General features: G+C 42.9%; 1 protein-coding gene across 1 annotated transcript in view; it reads right to left on the bottom strand.

Moving 5' to 3' along the window:
- adcy9 (adenylate cyclase 9) overlaps positions 1–19,314 on the bottom strand; it is a 35,746-nt gene that overhangs the window by 8,368 nt on the left and 8,064 nt on the right. The window contains exons 3-8 of the mRNA XM_062387874.1: positions 7,085–7,284; positions 6,176–6,283; positions 5,715–5,989; positions 4,836–4,938; positions 3,518–3,735; positions 2,480–2,639 (exon numbers count right to left, since the gene is read on the bottom strand). Of these exons, the coding sequence (XP_062243858.1) occupies positions 2,480–2,639; positions 3,518–3,735; positions 4,836–4,938; positions 5,715–5,989; positions 6,176–6,283; positions 7,085–7,284 (1,064 nt within the window). The remainder of the gene's footprint in view (positions 1–2,479; positions 2,640–3,517; positions 3,736–4,835; positions 4,939–5,714; positions 5,990–6,175; positions 6,284–7,084; positions 7,285–19,314) is intronic.

Below are 19,314 nucleotides of genomic sequence, written 5' to 3'. Positions count from 1 at the left end.
GTATACTTTATTTGTGCACTTATCATAATAGTAAAAATACTCAACATGCAAAGTTGCATTACTGTTTGTGAATGTATAAAGTATTTAGATTCAAATGCAACAGTCAATCAGAAGTATCTCCGGAGACATTTTACAATATAGGGTCACGCCGACCATGGCTTAAAAAGACACATAGAAAACTGGTTGTAAATACGGTTAGTTCAGAATAAGAATACTACTTTTGCACTACTTTTCATTAGGGATCAAAAATCAAAATATAATGTTCAATATAAACTTCATTTGAAATCCTGAGCTTATTGCAATGGAAAAATACTCTTCATTATTGAGCAGTAACTTCACAGGTGGTTGAAGAAAACCGAGCGGCGGTTTATTTTCTCTCATCCTTCTCATGTACTGAATCTCCCACCCGTCACACCTCCCTCTCCCTCCAGCGCTGTTATCAGGTCTCAACATCCTCCAACGAATTAAAGTCCAAAAAAGCGAGAGATCTAATTAACAACTCTCCCTGAGAGTAACGCTTTGATCTGTGCGCCCCGGAGAGACCGAGACACAGGAAGATTGAGATAGAGCCGGGTGGGACAGTCAACTGACAGAGAAATGGGGCGATAAAAGAATCCTTGAAAAACAGGACATCAAAACACCACACATATTGCGAGCAGCCGTTGGCTCAGAGGCTGGGAGGCCAGAGTCAGACTCGCACAGGGTAATGGCCTTGACTCAAAACAGAACAAAAAACGCTGCATAGAATGGCTGCTCTCAATCTTCTCAAACGCAGGACTCGAAGAAGGAGAAATGTCAACATCTCTGATGCCAAAGTCCACAGCCGAAGCCTCCGAGCTGTTTTCCATCGACAGTCCCTATCAGTGCTGATGCCAGCTAGTGGTTCGGCTGGTCTCCGACGATCTCTGGCTTCAGACCACTGCCCGCAAGCTTTCAAAATGCCAGACCCCTCTCTGCTTACTTTAGCTTAGGGATATCACTGAAGACAATCTATTATAGCTTGGAAATCGCAATTATTACCACAAACATGATTAGCAGTGACAGCATAGCACAGTGGTATGGAGAGTGGGAGCAGTGGTTAGATCACTAGCAGTGCTATGAGTGATGGTCTTTGTAGTGCTGGGAGCAGCAGGGATGTTGAGCAGCAGTAGGAAGCAATGATACACGCTGCTTTCAGACTTTCTCCGTCTGGCTCCCTAGTGTAAAGTGCAGAAAGTCAGGATGAGCCCACGCCAGAACAGAGCAGGAGAAAGAAGTGTCTAAAGATATTTTTAGGGCCAAATCCCCAAATGATTCAATATTTTGTTTTAATATAAAAGGCTGGCAAATACTGGAGCTGCAACCAGGAAATGTTTGATATTTTCAGGATCTGGAGTTTTACTCTGCTGAAGTTGTGCTTTATGTTTACACATTTGTCTGTGCAGCTTATTTACAGTATGCAGATATTCAGGTCATGGAATAACCCTCTCACCCTTCAGAGTGGGTGCACCGTTACCTAAGATTCTTATCGAGCTTTAGAAACTCAGCATCTGAATGAAAGCTGCAGTGGTTCTGTTCCAACCCGGCCATGTGCTGCATGTCTTCCCCATTCTCTGACCACATTTCATACTTTTTAATCGAAAACGTAGACTAGGTGTTGATAATTTATGCTAAATTAAACTATACTGATGAGCAATGTCCTGATCATTATATTTTTAAATATTGGGTATCTGCTGATACTGAGTCGTATCTGATGCTCTTTGTATCTGAAATACAGAAATAACACTGTAGACTGTAGCTGTAGACTAGTTTATCACACATAGCAAGTTTCTTATGAGCTTTTTGATCCACATACTGGATGTCAGTTTATAATTGACTGATATGACATAAATTCAATTTAAGATGGGAGAATACCACCCCTCACAGTGATCCACTCGAAAGACGATGTCTCACATCTCACATGTTGGTTTTTGAAGAAGCTTTCCTTGGGCTCTTGTGGTTGTACAGTGTTGCTAGAGAGGAATTATCTTCTCAAAAACAATCATTGACAAGCTCTGAAAGTAGCATGTGGAGACACACAAACTCAGAGTAAGTTTGATAAGTGATAAGTCTCCGTCTAAATTATTTATTTTACTTAACAGCGACTTAGAAGCAAATCAAAATGAGAAGCTGCAGCTGAATGTTCTCTACCCTCCTATGGCTTATGCAGCAGGATGTTGCACTGTAGGATAAAAACAGCATGAACAGGATGAAGCCCTCTATAAAAAATAAGAGGAGTTCCTCTTAGTTGTAGAAACCAAAAATGTCTCAGTCTGCTTAGACTTAGAGGACATCACTGGTCCAGCAGCTTTTAGAAGAAATTTTTGCCTGACTCAGCCAACTTGGCTGAGTCAGGCAAAAACAGTGTGATATGAAAAATTCAAACGGTGATGAAAATCCTGTAAGAGTGCCCAGTTACAGTGTTTTCTGTTTTTTATGCCACCACCTGATGCACATTTACCTGTAGGGGCAGTTGGACGCTGGACGTGAGGTGCGATAAGACAGAGATGGCAGGAAGGGACACTAACACGGCCCCAATCACATGATGGGGAATCCATCCCGAGACCCCCAGGAGCAGAGAGCGGGTACAGTTCATCACCTCCTCCAGATAAAAGGCCATACTGCGTGAGAGAGGAGAGCAAAAGTTAAATCCACAAAACTTGTGCAATAACTGTACAAAATTACACAGAAAACAGAGGCAGAAAAACATATTTTCTCTTTCCCCTGAAACATTCACCCCCTCCCAGTCCTGTTCTATTCAATAATGGAAAAACTGCAGCATACTCTCATCAGTCCTTAATCAAGACACATTTTTAAACACAACTATGCCGCCCAATTCCCAGCTAGAAGATGAAGATTAATTGCCCATTTAGGCATGGCAATAAATTAAAATTAATTCAATTTTAATTACCCTCCACTGAGGCACATACACAGCTACGAAAACACACCACGAAATAAAAAGCACATCTATTGCACTCACACATACTGGAAAATCTAATACCTGGTACCTGTATGACATAATACCAATGTCAGAGCCAATAATGGACTTTCACAAAAGCCATGGGCTGGAGCCAGTCCCTACTGAACAGGGAAGTTAAGCCACTGTGGTGTGGCAGCCAAACAACACATAGAATAATTTGTTTTGGTTTCAGTGGGGAGACACAGAGCTGCATGGCGGTCTATCAGTGGTTTCACACACTGCACCACTGAGGCCTTGGAGATACAGGCTTTTATTCCAACCAATCACTGCAGCGGCCCATATGAACGCTTGTATTCTTCGAGCCTGATGGCACAACACTGACAGCAGCAGCCTAAACGACAGAGGCTTTTCTATTCTGCTGGGGGAAAAATGAATATCTGGAAAACACTCAGACCAGCCTTTCTGTTTCAAGTTTGAGACGCTTTACGAACGTGTCTGTCTGCACCGAGGATGCAACTCCCACACACAGATACAAGCAAACCAACAAAGATGACGTCCATCTGCCTGCAGCCTCCTCACCGTATGGACAGCACCAGAGAGGCCAGCTCCAGCAGACCGGACAGGGGAGCCAGGGCCAGGGCTGCGGGGGCTGGAGGGCCCACACTGGTCGGGCTCACGAGAGGTGGCAGGAAGCAGGCCAGGGTCAGGGCCAGGAAGACAAAACAGCTGAGGAGAACGTCCAGGAAGGAGCTGAAGGTGGAGCTGGCAAACGTCTGCACCTGAGCCTGGTTTTTCACCTGGAGGGGAGAAGGAGGGAGAAACTAAAAGTCACACACAGAGGCTCAAATTGATCAGAAATCTTACTTTACCAAAATATTAACATCGAGAGATGATTGTTGTGCTCAGAGAGACACAGTGAACTACTCGATTTGAAGTACTCGATTTGAAGTATGAAGGAATTCTCCAGAAAACGTCAAACATTATTGTTTTGTATCATCCAAATTCCACATGTACCTGCCTGTGATTATGCAATATTAGATTGTGCTGCTTCCTTATTTTCCTAATTTGTATATGGTTTACCAGCCAGTTTCATTCATAGATAAAGTTAGTAAGGACCAAAGAGAGAAAAGTATATTTTCTTGGATGACCCAAATGTTTTTCTTTCAATACTTTTTTGTGCTGTAATATTCAAACTTGTCTTGTTTATATCTATTTAAAATTATCCTTTCAATTTTTTTTTATCTCTGTACTTAATTTATATATTTTCCTAAGGCCTTTTTATTTCTTATGCTTCTATGCAAATAAACTTTAAATTATAGTTGTTATAACAAACTGAACAACAAACTTCTTGGTTCATGTTTTCTATTTTTTAGATGGAGGGGGGGGGGGGGGGGTCCTGCAGTAATACTTGTGTAACAGCAGAGGGCTGCAAGGCTGTGAGGTCAAAGCAGGGCAACTGGAACTGGTCCCGGGTGTGTGAGTGGCACTAATGTGGCAGAAAATTTGGGAAACAGGGTGGGATACAGGGAAGAAGTAACAACAATCACCCATTCACTCACGAATTTGCAGACAGAGACAACAAATACTGGCGAAGACTCCTAGATGTGTTTAGAAACTAGGGTTTGTCTGAGCTCCATGTCTGTCTGTGGATTGTTTCTTCAATCCCCCCAAAACAACACATGGACTTAACAAATATCCGGGAAAGTTTGGAAAATGTCCGCAGCAATTGACTCTGACGTTTATGTTCTCACATACAGGCCCTCCGGAACACACCATGTCCAGATTTCAATGCATGTCTGAAAGCAGCTTCAATGTGATAAAAACAAACAAAGCATGAAGCAAACTTATAGGTGCACTAACATAGCATGGGTGTGTGTGTGTGTGTGTGTGTGTGTACCTCCTCCTTGTAGCTGCTGCGATAGGCCTTTTCCAGAGTTCTTTCTAGGAAATTGAGGCTGATCTTGTTGATGGGTGGCTTGAAAAAGTAATCTTTCATCAGACTGTGAACCAGAGACGTCATATGAGATTACTTTGGAAATCAAATAGTACTGAAACAATAACAAACCTAAAATTACAAATCACTTTTCAGTGTATTGACTTAGTAATGAATGTCAGAATACAAGAAGTCTTTGAGTGTATGCTAAGATTGAGTGGACTGCATCCAACTCGATTCTGCTTTTAAGAGCGTCATGAGTTTCAATGTTTTCTCTCAAACTCCCAAGACATGATGCAGGAGTGAGTGGAACAGTTTAATGATCTGGTTATTCCTGTCAGAGACTTGCATGCTGGGATAAGCTCCATCTCCACAATCATGAATATGATGGGTGGTTTAGAAAAATGGAAGGAGGTAATCTTTTCACCCTTTTATATTTTTGTTAATTAGTTTCTTTGTAAACAAGATTACGCCTAAAAAATTAATAATATAACAGATGGAAAGATGTGGTATGGGTCAGGGAAGAACGCATTCACTTTGTCGTGAATATGAGTGTGTGAAAATGTAAGGGGACTGTTTGGCCTTGGCAGAGGTATGCTCTCTACTGAGTAACATTATATTACAGTAGAAACTGCTTATAGTGATCACATATTAAGGGATCAACCGTTGATGTGGATCAAAAAGCTAGGGACTTCTAAAAGTTATCAAAGTTGGTCCAGAACAACCGTGATCACTACAAGCGTTTCCACTGTATTATTCAAATAATTGACAACCTCACAAATCGTCCATCGCCCTTGAGGGACTTTATCTGTCATAAATTCAACCTTTGGCCTCTGAGCTCACCTGTCTTCCCTGATAACGTCCACAAAGTGGGCGTCACTCTTCTCTCTGAAGCTCTTGGCACGCAGCTGAATCAGAGCGGAGTGGTCCATACCAGGACCAGCTGCCCCCGTGCCTCCAGCCATGCCTAGACTGGTGCCAGTCCCCGTGCTGGTGCTGGTCTTCTTCTCTTTCTCCTGAAGCATGTCGCACAAGGAGCTCTGGCTGGCCCGCACTGGGTCGTCCAGTGGGGGACTCAGGAGGCCATTGGCCGCCCGGGGGCTGTGACCTGGGATGAACTGGAGGAGGTGAAGAAAGAAAACAAACAGGAAGAGAGTCAGGATTCAGAAGACGGAGGAGGAGATGGAGAGGAAGGACACAAGAAGGAGGTGGCAGCTGGAGTGATTATCGAGTAGTGATAAACACTTTAAGGAGTGTTTTACAGCTTCCCTTGTGCTGTTACTGTTCAACCATACATGTTATACCTTGGCACTACTTGTCTTGTGCTCTTCCTGGCAGCCATTCAACACAGTCACATCATCGCCCTGCTCTGTCCCCGCTGACAAGGCCACGCTGCGGGACACACAGGGAGGCTGGAGAGAGAAAAGGACAAGGGAGGGAGAGGTTGAATAATAAGAACAAGTCACTGTATTGCTGTTTTGATTGGCGGAGAACTGGGTCCGGACTTTCTCCAGAGTTTGCAAATAATCTCTGTAGTGCTCAGGTGAGGGGCGGTGCCGCAGACAGAGGGAGGATGTAACGTATTAATTCCGATGCGGCGATCACATGTTTTTGTTTACAGCACATCAACAAAAGCGTCTGCCCTTATCACCAAAAGCTCTCTTAGCCTCCTCATCTGTGTCTTCGATTTGTATGGAACCACTTTTCACTCCAAGATATTGGTTTACTATTTCTTTTTTTCATATGCCGTGTTCTCACATCGCCTCTTTCAGACATCCTGCAGAGTTTTCATCGGGGGACTGGCAAGAGAAACTTTGCAGAAAGTCCAGAGCCTCTCACTCTGACATTTGGGTTCTCATATAAGGCCAGAACATGACCGGAGGTTCTCCAGAGTTCGGTACATGTCTGAAAGCAGCTTATGTGACAGACTCACAGTTAACTCAGTCTCAGTGGGCATCGTCTCTGACATCATTACCGTTAGCTTAAATTAATCTAAAATGAATATGAGCTAAATATCTCAGTGCATCAGCCACATTTTAAAGTAATGGAAAAGGGACTATCTTCTTGTTGGAGAGTGTGGAAAGTAAAAGTTTCCTCCAAGAAGAAGCACATTTTCAAAAGCACAGCTATCATGAGTGAAGGTTAGTTGAGTAAAGAAACTGGTGCGACGATCATCAGCAGTTTTCTTATTTTTTCCTCTTAACCTGACTTACCGCGATCCTGTCTGGTGACTGATTTGGCAGCAGGAGCTCTGCAGCCTGCGCTCCCCCAGGGATGAGGTCTGGTGTGTGGGGCTGAGGACAGGAGGACAGGCCGACCGCGGAATTGTCCCCACCAGGCAGTCCCACCTGAGGACAGCCACACGGCACATCGAGCTCCGACTTCCTCCCTGAGATCAGGTAGGTCTGCAGCCCTGAAAAGCAGAAAACCCATTAAGGTTAGAATTTCATAATCACAACTTTCATTGTTTTCTTGGTTTGACTTAAAGGTGACACAGAAAATAAGCACCGGTGGCACAGGAGCTGTTCCACCAACTCCGGCAACTGCTGTCATTCACAGAAATCAAATCTTTGCACTGAGAATGCAAACCTGCCAGGAACGATTTGTTTATGCAAAACATTCGCTGTGCAACATTCCTGTTACATCTGCTGATACAATAAATCAGTGTACAACACAATAAAGATTATAAGTATGCTTAAGACAATCTTTAGGTAAATTTTCAAAGGCAAATAGTTTGAGGTTCTTTGTTTTATATTTGATATCATCATTGAATAGTCATTTTCCTTTGGTTGCTGATCAGACTAAACTTGAGGTGAAATATTGAAATAAAATTCAAAAAGATTCTTTTATTTAGCTTGAAGATGATCAACATTTTATTTTTATTGTTTAATCCTTTTGTCAAGCTCCTTGTAACTATCAGGAAAAGAGCTTTACAAACCATTATTATTAATATAGTTGCAGATATTTCCTCACCGGCTGATTGTAAGCCCCTCTTGTTTCATGCACAATCAGGACGTAACGCAACACCAAGTGTTTCACCAAGAATGTTTGCAAATCATGCAGCGCTCCGGCTGTGTTCACACTGCCGCAGGGCCAACGAGACCAAACACAAACAGTGGATTAAAGTGGTGGCCCGCAGCCAGCCGCTATCAGCCTGTCCAAACACACACTAACCTGTCGATCTGGCCTCTTTGTTCAAACAGCTAAAGATGTCCACCTTGTTAGCACAGTGATGGCTAGAGGAGCAGCCAGAGGACCATAAAGGGGACATTCAGGAGTCTTTATGGGCTCCCTGCCTCAAACTGATCACTCTTCTTACACTTCATTGTTATGTACACGATTAACTCAGAAAACAAAGCCCTCATCTGGCCTCTTCTGGGCAGGAGTGGTCCCTGCAGCACAGACTCATAATGATTTTCAACACTGCTCATCTGTTTTCACAAGAATCCTGCAGACGCTCATTCCTGCATCAAAGTCATTGTGATATCAATGCATTCAAATGCATTGTGGCTGGATTATTACTGCAGATTATTTACAAATATTGAATAAAAATCTGTCAAATCAAAGTAAAATGGCACTCAGTAGAGCACATACCTCATCCAAGGCTGAAGAGTTTGCATTTAAAATCAAACCAAATTATAAAAACTCATAAAAATCATTCCTCTAAAGTTGTCTTTAAAGGTGCAGCATTTATTCAGTTTTCTTTTTTTGAAATAACTTTGTAAATGATCTAAAGTGAATGAGCCCAAGGGGCTGGGTTAAACCTTTTTGTAAATACATAAATGACACGGAAGAAGCAGGAAGCAGGATTATCTGGGATTATCTTCTGAGAAACTTCGTGCTGTCCCTGTCTGACACAGGATCATTTAAACTTTGAAACAGGGAGCAGCCCTGTGATGCACGATATCAGGTCGATATTAAACAGAAAAAGAAAAAATGTGACGATGTGTCCGCCTGTGTAAGTGTGACTGATGGGCCTCCAACCCATATGTGAAGGCATGTGCGTCAGTCGGATGCTGAGTAGGTGTGTTCACACACAAACACACACACTCCCCCTCACGTCTGTCTCTCATTTCACTGGATGCATCTACAGCTTTAATCATTCCAATCCTTCCTCTCTTCTGTTCTCACCACTTTTCACACATTCTAGTGAGGCAGTGTGGCATTAATCTAATAACAAATAGGACATTTGTTTGAAAATCAGTAAAGGCTGTGCTGCTATTCCCAACTGCCACCAACACTGACAGTCTAAACCCAGTCAGCACTTGTGATTCTAAAATTTCATAAAGAAAAATTGAGACTTTTCTGTAAATTTGTCACGTTATTAACAGAACCTAGTTACTTTATTAAGTGTTTCACTGATTCAGGGTTAATCTGCCGTCAGCCCCATAAACAACAATACGCCAGAGGTTAAGAAAACAACTGCAGAACCAATGGGCATGACAAAGTTTCTCAGACTTTTGTCCGGCCTCCTTGTTTGCAAAAATAAAATTAGTTATGCTTAACTAACATGAACTCATCTTGAGAGTCTGGAAGAACTGTGTGTTTTGTTCCGGGCCGAGGACAATGTGGACTTGGCAGACGTCCAAAGCCTTTAGGCCAACAACCGTCCTATCTTAGGGTTTGAATTCTCTGCCAAACGGGCGACAAAGGACATTTATGAGATCTCCAGCCTCTCTCTCTCTCTCTCTCCCTCTCTCTATCTCTCACTCACACACACACATATACAAGTCCGCCACAACATTAAACCCGGATAAAATGTTTTAATGTAATGGACCTTCACGCAAAGGTCTAGTGCTTTTCTCTGCCGCCCATTAGCTGGTAGGCACTCTACTCTATCAGAATTTAATGGATGTTAACAGGCGCCTTCTGCACAACAAGCCAAGCATATGGCTTTTAATTCCCTAAGGATGGCTCATCTGCCTCTTTCTACATTGATCTTGATCTCCAGTCGCTCACTGAGACAGGAAACAATCAAATAATTCCAAAATGATGCAAGCAAAATTAAAATATAAAATAATTATAGTTTTTTTTTTTTTTTTTTTATCATTCTTTCCCATGAAAACACTGAGCCCTTTTATTCATCCGCCACAGTCAGAAACCACAAACTGCTGGTTACATGTTGTATTAGGAAACTTTACACAAAAGCTATTAAGATGCAACTTCAATACACGTCTGAGAAACTGCTGTTAAACTCCAGTAAGAACAAAATAGAAAATAAAAGGTAAATTAAGGCTACATCACTTCGTTTGCAAACAAAAATAATCACTGTCCACACAAGGGTTTTGGTTTCAGTTTTAATCCGTGTTCATATAAACATGCCTGAAATTTCATATCATATACATCGCTCACGTACACTGGGCATTCCGGTGTAAACAGGAAGGCAAGTGCGTCCCACTCAGGTCCCGCTGGAAACGGGAATTGTCACGGATTGCTTGATTAACAGCTCGTCGCTTGCAGATAGTAGTAAATAGTTGTATCATTCTAAATTGCATTTAACTGCACAACAGCTGTGTTCTTCCGGAAGGGCGTCAGATAGTCTTAACTAAACAGACACAATCAGCAGGTGGTTGTGAGTGTCGACGTCATTGTTTCTAAACAGCTACGTCTTTGCAGATCCGACTAAAACATGGCCCCTGAGTTCTCGATTGACAGTGTTTCCAAACTTCTCTGTTTTCAGGGTCTAAAACTCCAGAGTAACGTGAATGCCAGACGCATCTGTAGCTAGGTTTATTTTTTATTAAACAAAAACACAGTAAGTGGATGTAGCCAGAGTCCCCACATCTTGACCTGACTGAACCCAAGACGAATTTCTGACCGACACCGTATCACCATCATCAAAACACAAAATGAGGGAATTTCAGTTGAAAGAAAGTTCAGTTCAGAGTTTAAGAGGCTGTGATAAGGATCTAAGGACATGGCTCCCGGTCGACTCCCATCTAAAGTTAAAAACTAGAGTGGCATCAGTAGAGCACATACCCACATACAAGACCCATCACACATAATTCTTTTGGAAATCAACAAAATGTGGCCATACATCGCAATCTTTAAACGTCCTTATCTGGATCGGCACCAAAATATAATGGGTTCTCTTCCGTGACTGAGACCACATCCTTGCACCTGTCAAACAAACAAACAAACAAACAAATGCTGATGAAAACAACCTCCCTGGCGACGGTAAAGATTTCCACGATCCTGTGGTACAGGTAATAACCACCCGAGCCATCATCACCTTGTCTAAACCAAAGACAGTATATAAAGATTGGAGGACATGACTGCTCCCTCGAAGTGAGGTCAAAGCGTCTCAATCGCTCAATGGCCGGCTGCAGTATAACTCATAAATGCCAGCTCATCCATGTTAGTGGATGGGACATAAACCGAACTATAAAGTCGGCGTTCACCTCACACATTGTCCATCTTTATATACACTATGGTCTTAACACTGAAGCAGCCAGCCAACTTCTCCCATCTTCTCTGGATGTCGGCTCAAAGAAAAATACGATTTTTGTGACATAATTTGACCATCATTCAGTTTATTATTTATCCACAAAAGTACAATCTTCCTTAACAGCAAAGGCACAAAAATCTATCAAGCAGCGCACAGCCCACTGAGAACAACTTGCAATCTTCCTTGTTACTCTCCTGCACGAGACGAACAATGCAGAGTTCAGCACACTGCGTAGGTGAAGATAAAGGAGATAGCAAAAAGCAGAGAGAGCGGCCGACGGCGCAGAGATGAGGAGGGAAGAAACCGTGAGTACTTTGAAGGTCACAGAGTTTAGCATACCTCACATAACGCGCATTCCTCGTCTACTTCCATTTCAGCTTTCCGACTTCATCAACAGCTCGGCCCTGATCTCTATAGCAGGCCTTGAATTGTGCGGGCATTTAAAGGCTGGACAAAAAGACTTCCAATGAACCGGGGTTAATGTGTGTGAAAGTACCAGTATCAACTATCTAGGTACAGTTAAAACTCTAAGGCAGAACAAATGAAATCCTTTTCTCCCGAACACCTCGGTGTGTGTCTGTTTGTGTGTGCGTGTGTGTTTGTGAGAGGACCACACTATGGGAAAGAAAGGGACACGAGCACTCTGAAGTCTCAATGCAGCTAAATGGTTTTTATTGATTTATTGAGAGCAGCTGGCAGGAGAGAGGGTTCAGCTGAGGACATCACCATCACTGCTACAACACAGACATACAAACAAAGTGCACATAAACACATGGTCAGACCTACATGCTCCAACCATGCTCCAGCCAGGGCAGTTCCCACAAGGAGGAACTTTGTCTGACCACAGGAGCAAAGAATGGAATTTACTAAATATGGGGGGGGGGGGGGGGGGGGGGGGGGCTTTATCATCTTCACCTCCACCAATCATAAGTTTTCATTCTGGTTTGTCAGCAGGATTACGCAAAAACTACTGAGAGGATTTTCTTGAAACTTGGTGGAAAGATGGGATATGGGCCAACAAAGAATATTATATTCAGATAGAAAATTATATCTGGAGCGGAATCAAGTAAAGGGGCAGATCCAGGATATTTTTTTTCTACTTTCTATTACACAGCAGAACATCTGATCTTAATATATATATATCTGATCTCAGCATGTATGGTGGGGTATTTTTATGAGTTGTGGTACCCGTGGAATAGCGAGTAACCTTTTGAATGTCCACATCGGCCCTGATGCACCTCAGCGAAAGACTACACCCGCCATGTGGAAGGAGGAGCAACAACAATGACCTTGCCCATGGATTTACTTGCAAAGGTAGCATGCACGAAGATCCGGAAACCGAGTCATGATTGTCAACATACAACGAAATGTGCCTGTGATCCATGCACGGATGTGGCTCAGGACGAGGATATCACACGAGCAGTATGATAGCCGGCACTGTTTTTTTTATATTTATTTTAAGAATAAGAAAGAATTCAACCTAGAAATTAGGATTTCTAAAACAGGTTTTGTGTCTGTGTAGGTTCATATACAAACATCCTCCACTAAAAGGGCATAGCCCTTCAAACACAAGATATCCTTTCCAGGAAATATGAAGCATCTGTCTGTCTGAGACAAGTGGATGGATGATCAGACAAACACACACACATACACACACACACACACAACAACCTGGCCTTTCCTACGTGTATGACTCATCTAAGGTAGTGCACTGCGGATATCTGTACCCCTCATATTCGCTCATATTGACACTTCCAAAGCATGCACACACACACACACACACACACACACTTTGAGCAGACCAAGTGTGTAGGCACATGAATGAATCCATCTATGAATGAACAGAGGGATGAGTGGAGAGGAAGCATAGCTGAGCCGTCAAATTCCACATACACACCTGAAGACCATGCACATTATGGACACACGCGCACACACAAACACACACACACATCCACACACAAGCATGCACACACAACTCACGCACGCATGCAAGCACACACACAGCAAAAAAGGCTCTCTACCTTACATGCTTCCACTTTCCTGACACATATACAGAAAAAATTCAAAACTGAACTTGTACTGAAAAGAAAACTATTGGTAAAGGTGGAAATTACCATTAACATTAAAATAACTATTCCTGTAGAAAAATTTGCGGCCACGAACTCTTGATAGTTATCATGATAAAAGTCACTATATGTTTCTTTTAAAGTTGAAAGACAGACAGACAACAAACATTTAAAGATCTTAGGTTGATCAATTGTGTTATACCTTCTCATAGTGCAAAATGCAGAACCACTTTATCGATATCTATTGAACTCTTGTTATATTACAGTTGATGAAAATGATATTGTGATAATTAGTGACCAGGGTGACATCCTGTGAAAGACAAGGTCTCTTTCACAAATTGCTAACATCATTGTGAGAAACTAAAGAAAAGACTATTTACTTGATTATGGAAATCATTTGGAGTTGAAGTCGTACATTTCACATCAGCTCTTACCAACACTATTATTATTCAGTTGTGTGACACCACAGCTTTGCATACCTACACACACACATACTGACACACTAGGTGCAGGTCAGTGCCGCCACAAACGCACAGCCCCATTCGTCTGCCTTCCCGTGAGAGCGTCTGGAAGAACGTTTGAGACATTTCAAATAATCCCCCAGAGGGCAGATCCCAATCCAGACTCTGCACTTCCTGACAAACGACCTTCGACCTTACAGAGGCTTCCAACCACATGATCAAAACCGTCCCCGGTGACCCCAAAGGTCGCCAGCTTCCCTCTGGTCCCACAACACAGAAAAGTGAACTTCTGTGTGACTATGGAAGACAGAGGGAGACAGAGGGAGGCCCTCGAACATTTTACTCAAACCAGTTAAACTTCTAAAACAACCCGAGTCAACATGAAGGAGAAGGACGAGGAGAAGACAGGCAGCGGAGAAAACTTCCCCTCCTCTCTTCCAGCTTCATCTAACCTTTTCTCACATTCTTCACTTTCATGTCACTGCTTGGAACAGTCAGAAAATAAACAACTCCGGCACCAAAAATAGACTTCAACATGTTTTCCCTTGTCAGGGAGCCGGCCCTCCAGCAGCGTCTAACTTCTATCTCTAACCTTCGTCTTGAATTTGTTTCCCTCTCATGCCAAACCACACGTTTCATGCCCACCTCTTACTACCTCTCTCTTTATATCCAACTACTCTCGCCATAATTCTGCTGTCTCGGCTTTCTTCTACTTTCTCCCACCATCGACCCTCCACGGTTCTCCTTGGTCGTGGTGGGTCCTGACTACAGGCCCCAATGCAGCAGCACATGCCTCCATATTTGGACACGCTGATGAGACTCTCACACTATACTCCTTCAAATACCCTCTTATCCCTCCCCTTCCCTCTTTTGTGCCATCATTTGAGTCCAGGGAGTTCCTTGCTCTCTCCCTCTCCTTCCTCCCCTTTTCTTTTTTTCCCCTCCACCTCATTTATCTCTCTCTTTAGAGACATGCATTGAAGTCTGGATTTTTTTCTAGAAATGTCGTACGGTGGACAAATATGAGAACCAAAATGTGTGAGAGAGTTGCATGGGCTTGTTCAATACATATTCCTGTCAGATCCGAATGAAATGTCCAGGCGAGCCCATCTGAGGAGGAAAACTTCCAGAAACAGCCAGAAAGGCTGTTGTTAAGGATGTTAATGAAATGCTTTTTTGGGTATTTCGTTTTTTGGGAATCCGCGTTTGACACAAAACTGGAAAAATCGAAATATCCCAGGACGAGAAGAGGTACCATATATGTAGAAGACGCAACAAAGATGTCAACAATGACGAGTTTCAAAAGCTTTTGGTGATAAAGGCGGGCATCCGTGTCGATGTGCAGTAAATAAAAACACCTGATTAGGCAGGGGAGTTTGTCCTGCCTCCCGCCTGCTCTCGCCAGGAGCCATCCCTCGCTTGAACGTTCTCGAACATTTTCCTGTTGTTATGAATGTGTCTGAACCATATGTGAAAGGCAAATTATCCATAGCCCCTTTCATACGCATTTTCTGACATTTATCTTAAAAAAACTTTATTTTTAATTCAAAATTGAGGGAATTAACAGAACGTCCATGGGAAGGCTGATGTAACCCGTGAACATGAGTTCTTGGGTGTCGGTCTAACACAGGACCTTTGGCACACCATCTCTAACATCAGGAGCTTGTTCTAACTGGAACCAGCTCCGAAATACAACAAGAGTGGAACGCAATGAGAAACAAAACCACTTACCGATTTATATTTGCCTAAAAGTAAATTACATGAATTGGAGCCAGGATTAAGTAACCTCAGATGGATAGCCATGTTTTAGAGTTTGCATCAATAAAATCATACCCAGACCCCCTCCTGTCGCTGATCTGTGTGATAAAGGCAAGATGGTGAAAGAATACATGTGTCCCTTTTTCATCATTCACAATCGGTTTATCAGCGGCTCTCTTTCTCCGTGGGTCCTGTGTAACATGTAGCGCTGTGGGTTGTCACGAGTAATGACGCACTGCAACTATCACTGCGTCACACATACACATACACACACACGCAAACACACACACACACACACACACACACACACACACACACACACACACAAAGCTGTTAAGAATCTCACTTCACGAGGGCTCTGAGTTTCTCTGCGGCAGAGGACCGTCCTTGAGCAGGAAACAACAGACCTTGGTCCGGCTGTAAAGGTCGGGACGCTGATGATAAATTGGGTGTCACTTGGTTTTACGCATGTTCACACACTCGGCCACATATTTCCTCTCGTTACCATCATCTTGTCTCATGATGAAATGCACACATGCAGCAGGTTAATACATGTTTAAATGTAGGTTCAGGCATCAGGTTTGTTTAGAGGAGTGATTTTTATAAGTTTGTGCAATTTGGTGCAGATCCAAATACAAATCTGTACGTATTGAATATAAATGTGGTTTCATAAGAGGACTGGGCCTTGGTGGAGGCATGTACTCCTCTGCGTGCCACTCTAGTTTATAATTAAGTTGATACAAGCATACAGCACAGGTCTAATGAACTCAGGGACAAAGTGAATTCATCTTTGCTTTTGTTTGGATGATTTAAGCCCCTGGCCGTGAACTATTAAATGAAAACATTATAACACACACACACACACACGCACACACTCTGTGAGTCATGTATTATGTATGAACAGGTCAATTAGTAACAGTTTGGGAGGTGTGTCAGGTCGGCCTTTGTCCCCAAGTGAATAATCAGGACAAGGCCGAGGTCAGTGTATCCAAAACGGATGAAGATCACATCAGTGCAGATGTTAAAAAGGCCGTCTGTCCCTACGCTGTTTGCTATGAATTACAATTAACTACACCAATAGAGCCTGAGATTTTTTTATTTTATTTTCAAATGACATTAGTGTTCAGCTTTATCATTATCTCCTGCATGACGAAATAGTTTCTGGGTATTTTTAGCCACGCGTTTTGCTGCCAGAGCCAAACCCACTGCAGGGATAGACTAAGACAATGAAACTCACTGTAATAAAACAGCAAACGAGAGCAGGTTGTGTATGAATCCAACTGTAACAAGTCACTTCTCAGTAAATCATTACAAGGCTTGATGTGGCCACCCTAAAGATGATGACATAGTATATAGAGGCAACACACACTCATGTATAGACTCTTAGTAATGTGCCCCAAACACTTATGTAATGCTAGGACTTCTACTAAAAATAGCACAATTCATTTACAAGGACAGCAAACTGGTTTGGGAAGACTAGTCAAAGAGTACATGGAGTGTGTGTGTGTGTGCGTGTGCGTATGTGTGCATGTGTGTGTGTGTGTGTGTGTGTGTGTGTATGTGTGTGTGTGTGTGTGTCTGTGTGTGTCAGACTAGGACAGGGCTGGGCATGCTTATCACCACCGAGCACACATACACACGCGATAGGAATGACATACTGGTGGTAAAAAAATGTGGGGGGGATGACTAAAAGGGAGATAGAAAGAGTGAATGCTAGTACAGGTCCATGAAGATTATAACAGAAGGTGTGTTTGCAGGTGTGATATCGGAGAGTGTAAGAGATGCAGAAGAAGATCGAGAGCAACTGGATACTTATTTGGAGAAGAGAGAAAGCTATCTGTGGACAGCTCCTTCTATCGGAGGTGCTGGCCTCTGCTTATACCTGGAACTGTTTAGGCATTAACTCAAGAAAATCAGTCAGTGAAAGGGGGGCTGGGCATTTTCCGGGGTTTGCAGGAGATCGCCCGGGTCAGACACATTCACAACAACAGGGAAATACCTGGAAATTTCAGGCGAGAGGCTAGTGAAAACAGGAGGCCGGACACGACGTGTAAATTCCATTACGGAGATCATGTGTTATTATTTTACAGTACATCAACAACGCGTTGGCCCTGATCACCAAAAGTTCTTGAATCTCGCTCCCTGCAAGTTCACGTCTTCGACTTTTACCTTTTCTTCATCCTTAGGTACCCTGAGAGTGTTTTTTACAGTATGTGATTTTATTTAAAATAAGAAAGCACAGAGAGTTTTTTATAATTGGAGTTTTTCGAGAATGACTCAAGTGTTATCGAAGCAGAATCCTAAATGCAAGGGAAAAATAACATTATATTGACCTATATGTAACAAAACACTGCTTTAGTGTCTGGTTATTGCCTGTGAACACACATGTAAAGCCAATGTGATGTGTCCCAACGCTGACATGGATTTTTGCAAATAGGAATTATAAAAGGTCAACAAGTCAAACGATTTTTTGCTCTGATAAGTTTTCCACCATCAAGTCACATGACGCCCACTTCAGACTCAGCGAGAGAAGGAGAGAGATAAAACATGAACCCTTGTCGTCTTTGACTGCACGTCTTCCCTCTCACCACAGACACGACCGCCACTGATACTGTAGCATAAATAATGAAGCTGTGGTGAGAATGTTGCTGAATCAAATCCATCTCTAAATCATCACCACTGAAACAAGTCATCTCTCGTTTCCGTCACCACCGTCTTTCCTCTGCTTTCACATCTACCACCATGTCACGGCATTTTTCTTCTCTTTCTGTTATCACACACACGAGAGCCAGATGCAGACACACAGACTACCTACCCAGGTGATTATGGTTGACCCCTGAACCTTGTTGTGTCAGCGACTCTGAGAAGCAGCCCCGTGATGGGTCACAGACCAGCAGGCAACTTTATACAGAGCGTCACTTTCTCACAAAGGCACATGGAACACAGACACACAGGGAGACAGACAACCGTGTGCATACAAGGAAACGGAGGGTATGTTTGAAGTGGTGTGTGTGACAGTGCAGGAGGAGGGTGCTGCAATAAGCAGAAGAGAGAAACGAAAAAGACACGTGCACCAAGACGGTTACAGTACAAAGAAAACACTAAAGACCTAAATCAGTCTCTAAGCCCTGTGCCCACCGTCAAGTGATAAATCTCTTTGTGAATGTGTTCAAGTGTTTAATCAGTCTTTCTTTCAATGCCTTATCTGTATAACAACACACACACACACACACTTTGGCCACACAGAAAAGTGACTGTGTTAGTTTAACACACAAACTAAATGTATTTCCATTACATTTAGATCCATGTGTCGATGATTTACTGAGAGTGTATTATGTGGATCTGGATGAGGAATTTTCATGACTTCGGGGAAAGAGGTGATTTCCACTGCCCTCAGTCTCTAGAGAAGAAACTGCCAATCAACAACAAACTATTAATAAGTCTAGGAAGAGGCAGAGGGCGTATGGTGGCTTGTACTGAAACATCACAGTGACCCAGTTGGCAAACAAACATGTCTCTAATGAAAATTAGACAGTTGAAGTGTTCACTTTCCAGGACAACAGTGGACAGAGACAGATGGAGAGTAGGACAGCAAAGTCTATGACCCAATGGATCCGGCCTTTTTATGGTTAACGGATCTGTCATTTGCACATTTAGGTGACACGTTTGATTTAGCACAGACCAACCAGCCAGAGGATATGAACTTCCCA

Source organism: Platichthys flesus, chromosome 5, assembly GCF_949316205.1.
Source record: "Platichthys flesus chromosome 5, fPlaFle2.1, whole genome shotgun sequence".
Classification (NCBI taxonomy): Eukaryota; Metazoa; Chordata; class Actinopteri; order Pleuronectiformes; family Pleuronectidae; genus Platichthys; species Platichthys flesus.
This window is presented reverse-complemented; position numbering and strand designations above follow the sequence as displayed.